The sequence below is a fragment of the Diplotaxodon limnothrissa genome, linkage group LG2, assembly GCF_057381915.1.
Source record: "Diplotaxodon limnothrissa isolate DT_005_m linkage group LG2, D_limnothrissa_male_GT1.1, whole genome shotgun sequence".
In the NCBI taxonomy this organism is placed as follows: Eukaryota; Metazoa; Chordata; class Actinopteri; order Cichliformes; family Cichlidae; genus Diplotaxodon; species Diplotaxodon limnothrissa.
Window position 1 is genome coordinate 3,588,866 of NC_140597.1, and position 7,904 is coordinate 3,596,769.

Genomic DNA, 7,904 nt, shown 5'->3' on the forward strand with positions numbered 1-7,904 from the left:
ACGGAGGGATTCTGCAGGTTCTTTCTTCCAACTGCTGTCATCTTATCGTATCTTATCAACAAGAATTTCAGTCATACTTTAAATATTCAGAATAAATAAACTGATAATTGCTTTCACACATCTACCAAAAGCTACTAAGAAAGAAATACATCTGTTACCAAATGAAAAGATAAAACATGTTTCCTAAACAGGAGGAAGGTCATTTCCTATATTTTCACTGACTTCTGCTCTGAAAATATTCATCACCTTGCGACTAAAACTTCCATTTGGGCAAGAGGAGCTCATAGTGTGCGATAAGAGCGCTGCACCACAATGACCGCACAACTGACTGCTTTGATTCTTCTTTGTACACCATGTAAGTACATTTCTTTGCTAGTGAGAAAAGCATGATAGTAAACTGTTGTTTGTACTGCACTGCGCATCTTTACTAAGGCTGTTTATTAATGTTTGTAACAATAATTGCTTTGATTTGTCATTTTGTTAACTGTAATTTTTCTTTCTTCAGTCCTGATTCTGACTGCTGACCTTCTTCCACCGATTTCTTTGACTGCTGTTGAACCTGGTGACAATGTCACTTTAGTGTGTAATGTCTCTGGGATGGAATTTAAATTTTTCTACTGGCATAAACAGCCTCTTGGACATATGGTCCAAAATGTTGCCAAAGTCATCCGTGGCCAAAGCACTATTTCTGAGGAATTCAAGGATTCTCATTTCACAGTTATAAAAAGGGCATCTCAGTATTTTTTAACTATCAGAAATGTCAGTAAAGAGGATGAAGCAACATATTTCTGTGACACTGGAACAGATTATGCTCCTAAATTCAGTGGTGGCACATTCTTGGCTGTGAATGGTAAAATGTTTTTCTTTTTCTGCCGATCTCACAGATCACACTCAAAGTTTTAATGAATTTAAAATAGTTTACATTGTGAATGTGTCTTAATTGAGGGCGACCATGGCTCAGGGGGTTGGGAAGCGTATCTGTAATCGGAAGGTCGCCGGTTCGATCCCCGGGCTCTCTGTCCTGGTCGTTGTGTCCTTGGGCAAGACACTTTACCCTGCCACCTACTGGTGTTGGCCAGAGGGGCCGATGGCGCGATATGGCAGCCTCGCTTCTGTCAGTCTGCAGCTGTGGCTACAACCGTAGCTGCCTCCACCAGTGTGTGTGAATGCGAGAGTGAATGAATAGTGGCATTGTAAAGTGCTTTGGGTGCCTTGAAAAGCGCTATATAAATCCAATCCATTATTATTATTATTAATTCACAGATCACATTCACCATTCATCTGTCTATGTGAAACAAAGTCAACAGAAGGCATCAGTTCATCTGGGAGACTCAGTAACATTAAATTGTTCTCTTTTCTCTAACAACAATGAAAAATCAGTCCAATGTTTAGATGAGCACAGAGTGTACTGGTTCAGAGTTCAGAGTTTCAACCTGTTGACAAGGCAACGTTGGATCAATCAAATAATTTGGTAAATGTGTGCCACTTTAAAATTAATCGAGCTGTGTACTATAGTTTTTTTTTAAATGCCATATTAGAGATGGTCTCAAATGATACATTTAGACAAAAACAAAAGCTCTAATCTATAAAATATAAATAACACTTAGGTATGTGAACATTTTGCAGAATGACAAAGACAGGACAACCAACTTTGCAGCACTGCGTTTCTCCACAAAAAGAAAGAACAGAAGAGTGTACACAGTGTGTACTCTGTTCTCAAAGCAGATAATTACACCTAATGCCCTTTCTAATGTATGAGCAGTCCTTGAGTACCAGACATAGTATATTTATAAGTTATTAGCATTTAATAATAGCTGCAGCCTCACAGAAATAGAAAATAATTTTGTTTTTGTTTTCTTGTGAGGGAGCGCTAGCCTTTCAGTTTGGTAATTAATCACCCCAACTTACTTGGTACAAGTTTAACATTTATGCATGTCATTAATATTTATATTTTGTGTTTGTATTGTATTTGTAAATGTGTATTTTTGTATTACTTTCTCATATAGGAAAACTGATTGTAGGCTACTTCAGTGTGTCTGTATGTGAGTTACATTTTTGTTGAACTTCTATTGAGTTTTATGTTTCTGGATTGATTTGATTTCTAGCTTTCCACAGTGTTTCACTGACTTCTCCTCCTGTTTTGACTCTGTGTTAATGTCTTGGTACTACTGTATCCCCAAGTCTGTTAATGTCTGTTTTCTCTAAAGGTGGGTTTTGCTTTTTGCTGTGTGATTGTCCCATTATTTTCACCTGCAATTCTTCTTACCTGTATCCTGGCCCTTTTTGATAATAACATGGTGATAGCAGAGCTCAGTAACAAAGGGTTAATAATTATTGTCTTTACAACATTAATGAATCCAAGTGTTGTACAGGGCCAAAAACAAGAGCAATAATCACTAAATAGCAAATGCATTTAGAAATATAGTAATATTTTAATATAGTAACAATTTAGTTAAAAGAAGAGTAATACAACAACATTATAGCTTTATTTTTTCACATTTCAAGCTTTTTCAGCTGCTTATAATTAGCATCGTATAATGTTTTGATATGCTGAACTGAAAAGTCTTTAGGTAAGATGTGAAAAATATAGTGAAATCTCATGTTCCTGGGGAGTTTGAGGCGTACAAAGACAGAATTAAGCAAGAAGTCTATTTCAAACTGTTCCAATGACGTTGGTTTACAGTTTCTTAGATTTATTTAATAAATGTAAGCAATCTTCTGCTCCTGAGAGCAGTCAGGAGCCAGGTCAAATGACAATATGAGAGCCGCTTATTCTGTTCCTCAGTTCAAAGTAAGGCTGCATTGGTGCCGCCCTATAAACGACAATAGTGACAAATATAGTGCTGGACTGGTGGGGCAGACAGTTTGGTCTCTTGACTCAAGAGCAGTGGTTGATACCCCAGGGAAGCCTCAAACTGGGTACAAACCAGTGGCAAAGGAGGTCAGGGAATTACAGGCATGCTCAACCCTGGCCAGGTGCAAGCTCCAGGTGCACAGATAAGTCTAGCTTCTGGTTCACCGTCTCCTCTCGGTCTGCCCTTTAGTCTACCTGTGGAAACCAGAAGTGAAGACCATCATTCCACCTCTCTTCTCAGGTGGAGAGCTGGCCTAGCTTTTCCTTACTATCCCACCTTTGGGTGGAGTTCATGCTTTCTTAAGCTTCTTGACTTTTAGACATCACACATATTCAGCATTCACTCATCAGTTTGCAATATTTAAAGACTGGCTCATGCTTCCACTTTATGGCAGATTGTTGCATTCTCTAGTGATCGGTGGGTCCTCTGATGTTTTCTTCTTGTATCCATTTATTTTAAAATATTTTGAAATACATCTTGAATACCGTTGCTGGTCTTTCTGATTCAAAACATTTCAGTGGACTTTTGTCCATAGAAACTAAATGTCAAGCTGAAATCGGGTCCTTTGTATACCATGTAAGTGGATTTGTTTTCTAGTAGAAAAATCATGATGTTCTTTGTACTGTGCTAAGATGTACTGCTATGTATTAATCCTTGTATTATTTGTCTCTTATTGGTCCTCTTATTTGTCTTTCCTCTGAAGCACTGATTCACACTGCAGAGGTTCCTTAGACGATCTTTTTGACTTGGCAAAATTATTGTATCTGATGAATTCATTCACATTTCAGAATGAGAAAAGAAGCATCTCAATATTTTTTACTATCATAAAAATCAGTAAAGAGAATAAAGCAGAATATTTCTGTCAAATGGGGGTTGGGTATTCACATGTATTTAGCAATGACACATTCTTGACTGTGAAAGTTAATATTTATCTTTTTTGAACATCTTTTTTTAATTAATTAAAAAAGAGATGTTAATACAATTATCTTAATTCACAGATCAAACAATTTCTGTGCCCAAGTTTGATTCATGTTGCCTCAGTCTGGTTTTTGCTGCACTCCTGCAACAGACCTTCATCTTTTGTTCATTCATTCTGAGTCTGTATTTGGGTCCTAACTCCACTACATTGTTCACTATGACTATTTCAATGTTAATGACATAGATTCTAAAATATCCAGCCCTGGTGATGACAAATGTTTAGAAAACTGCCAAATGAAGTTGGACAATACTGTATTTGCACTAGAAGGTGTTCTATTTATTAATTACATTTAAATTACATTTATTAATTGTGTTAATGTTGAGAAATACAATAACCATAAGAATAAGGACATTATGTTACAACAAAGTCCCAAAAATATAGTAAAGACAATGATGCCAAATGATAAATTACATCCACTGTTGATTATTGCTTTATCCTGTCTATACCAGACAGTGCAATGATCAAAATCACTTATTTTACGGATGTTGGAATCTTTAATCTTCTCTGATGTTTCCCCTGTTTGAATACATCAGTAATTTCCAGTTACTCTTTGATTGTGGTTACAATACTTTTCTTTCTTTTTTACTTATTCATGGTGATATCATCATGTAAATCATAAAACAGAAACAGAAAAATACAGTCGGGGTAGATTGCATATTCACTATATAATAACAAACAATAATAATCCCCTGATTTCATAGCTTTCTGTTTTTGACATTTTAACTTCAATGGGTATGTGCCAGTGTAGTATGCACCCTAATTACCTGAGTATCATACATTCCAGGCAAAACTAGGAATGTTGGTATTCAGGACTGATCTTGACATGTATGCAAGTATGTACATTTTCAATTTAAATACATCTAGACATTAATAATAATGCCTATGGAAAGACAATACATAAAAACCTATTAGCTCCAAATTAACAGCAAAAAAAGTTTATTTCATTCCAAAGGATGGTAAATAGACCTAATCGAGCCCAAAAGCCTTGACAGCCATGTAGATCTGCCGCTGTTTTGCTGCCTTTGGATCTGTTCTTTTACTTCTTTCAGCTTCCATCATGGTAAAGACAACAGCAGAGAAAATCCATGTGTCCTTATTTAGGGAAAATACAGCCATTAAAATATTAGATATATCATAACTTAAAAAATAAACAGAAAAAAATTATGAAAATAATTTTAGCTTTAAGTACTGTACCTGTTGCCCTTTCTGACAACTAAAGTTTTTCTGCAGGACTGCAACTTAATTATGAAACACAGAGGAAACAGTTAATAAAAATGTAAGATTTATATGCTTTTATTACACAAAGAACTACAACCAATTTAAATTACCTTTGGAATGATCACTGTTGTTTATCTTGATTGTGTATATGAGGACAGCAGTAACAATCAGACTTACAACCAAGACAGCAAAGATCAAAAAAAGAGCTCTACTGGCTTTCTGTGACCACACACTGCTTTCTGCAGTCACATTAAAATAAAAGATAAAAGGAAAATATGAGATTAGTGTGTAATAAAAAGGCTCATGGTTACTTGTAAAAGTGCAAGTTCACATATATTTTACATTTGATAGACCAATGATAACGTTACCTCGAGTATCCAGTGTAATTCCATTTCCAAATAATATCTCCCCACATGTGGCCACAGCACAGTAGTAAGTCCCAGCATCAGAGGAGCTGACATTCTTAGAGAAGTGATAAAGACACCTCTCCTGTGAGTCAGATTGTGTCAGTGTAGATGATGTTTGGATAAATATTATTTAATCCAGTTCTGAACCAGAGAATATTGAGACCTCCTGGACATGTCTTGTTCTCAGAGTCAGAGAAGACTGAACACTGAAGAGTCATTGTGTCTCCTGGATGGACTGGATTTGATTCTATCAGCAACTGACTGACTGCATAGTTTGATGTCCTCTGAGTGTTTCCTGTGCAATTACAAAGACATTCTTCAAAACATGCTTAGAAAAAAATGCCAAAGTTTGTCAAAATAGGTTGTCCTATTACCTTTTACTAACAAATACGTCCCACTCCATGTAGTTCCAATCCATTCTGTGTTTGCACAGTGATAGAGTCCCTCATCCTCTTGAACTGTCTTTAAAATGGTCAAGCTGGTAAAATTCTTACCATCGTATACTCCAAATCTTAAGCTCGAAAATCCAGGACCAAAATCAGCTGTAGATTTATACAGTGCAACTATTAATTTAAGAGTATCCCCGACACTCTGCTTGTACCAGTTGACTCCTCTAATGCTGAGCTCTTTGGGAATAGCACATGTTAAGGTTGCTGGTTCACCAAGCTGAACAGTTTTAACTGGAACCAGAGAATCTGAATTAAGAGAAAAGATAGAAAGATAGAAAGAATTACAAGCTTTGTAAAAGTAGGTCTTTTTTTTCCTTCTATAAACAAACTCCATTTAACCCTTTACAGCCGATCGGAGCAGGCACGCTCTGTTTTGCGTAACTATTTTTAAATCCCGGTAGCTCTGCAACCAAGTAAGCTAGCGCAATAATTTTTTTTGCATATGAAACTGGAGGAGTTGTACTTACATCTTATGCCATCAGCTTGTCCTCGGTCACAGTTTCCTTCCACATATAGCTTTGCAAAAACTGCATAAAAATCACTTGCAGCAACAAAAACATGATATTCCAGAAACACGCTTCGCCGATCCATCAGCTGTTTGTAACACTTCCTACGTCCATCAGCGCGAACTATCACATGACCGCATGACCTGCCCGAAACCGGAAGTGACGTCATTTTGTGGAAATGTAGTTTTTTACGATCGGGGCCTTATGAGCTTGTGTTTTACTTGTTATGTGTTTTAAAAAGTTATGTTTGACTTTATGACTTTCTGTGTCGTTTCTGGGATGCTTAAGACTCATATTGCACTGCTGGAAATAGTTTATTTTGATGCATATGCTGTTATTTTGCAAATTTGCACTATAATATTTATTTTCGTTTTTCCTGCAGTATATAAAAATTGGTGTATTTCAAAAATAAAACTATGAAGACACTCAAAATAAATTTCCTGTGGTGGGAAACTAGTTTGTGTAACTTTTTTGTATTTACAGTTTTGAGGGATAAGCCTCTTAAATTTCTCTAACTAGAAATATATGTTAAAAAAACAAAAACGATTTTCAATTTTTTTGTAGTTTATTGCACTTTTTTGCAATTTATGTAATTACTATGCACCTAATGCAGACATATTATTAAAGTTTGGGCTATAATGGTTGTATTGATGTATAGCAACTTGAAATGCTCCCAAAAATGGCTCCACAGCATGTAAAAATATAATATAAGCTCTGGCGAACTTGGTTCTATGGTAGGTCTTAAAGGGTTAACTCCAATCCTTTCTGTGTTTGCACAGTGATAGATTCCTTCATCGTCTTGATCTGCTTTCAAAATGGTCAGGCTGGCAAAATCATCACCTATGTCAAATTTCAAACTAGTAAATTCAGGACCAAAAGTAGGTTCTGTAGATTTGAATACTGTCACTATTAACGTCAGTTTTCCCAAAGCTCTGCTTGTACCAGTGGACTCCTCTACTGCTGAGCTCTTTGGGTATAGCACATGTTATAGTCGCTGGTTCACCAAGCTGAACAGTTTTCACTGGAACTACAGTATCTGAATTAAGAGAAAGCAGAAAAAAAGTAACTTGAAGAGAAAAAAAGAAAAAAACAAATATTGTTTGATGTGGTAACCTATTAGTGCAAAACTACTTTAACAACAATTTATACATACCTATTTGACAGGTAAATACTTAAGAACATTTTTGACATTTTTTTTTTAAAAAGCACTTACATCCTTGGTGAAGAAAAAACAATGTAATCCATAAGATGATCATCGTGACAGTGTTTTCTCTTGGGGACCTTACCCGTATTTCAGTGAGTGGAGGAGGTAAGATGATTGTTTTAAGTCAGACAGTATCTGATTGGTTAACACACAATAGATTCAAAAGTACATTTCCTGTCACATTTGTCACCTCTCTTTCATCTTTTGTTACAACTGTCCGTTTTTGTAACAATAGCGCTGTTGCCTCTATGGGATTGTTATTCTTGTCCTTAACCCTTAGGCACTC

General features: G+C 36.0%; 1 protein-coding gene and 1 pseudogene across 1 annotated transcript; one reads left to right on the forward strand and one right to left on the reverse strand.

Annotated features, from left to right (window-relative positions):
- Nucleotides 1-483: 483 nt before the first annotated feature.
- LOC146638054 (uncharacterized) lies at nt 484-3,112 on the forward strand (the record flags this gene model as incomplete). The annotated part of the gene is made up of 3 exons (XM_085374397.1): nt 484-850; nt 1,264-1,449; nt 3,045-3,112. Coding segments are annotated over 3 exons (621 nt in total), but the record flags the coding sequence as incomplete, so codon positions are not given.
- A 1,688-nt stretch (nt 3,113-4,800) lies between these two features.
- Nucleotides 4,801-7,670, reverse strand: LOC146638055 (uncharacterized; annotated as a pseudogene).
- Nucleotides 7,671-7,904: the final 234 nt, after the last annotated feature.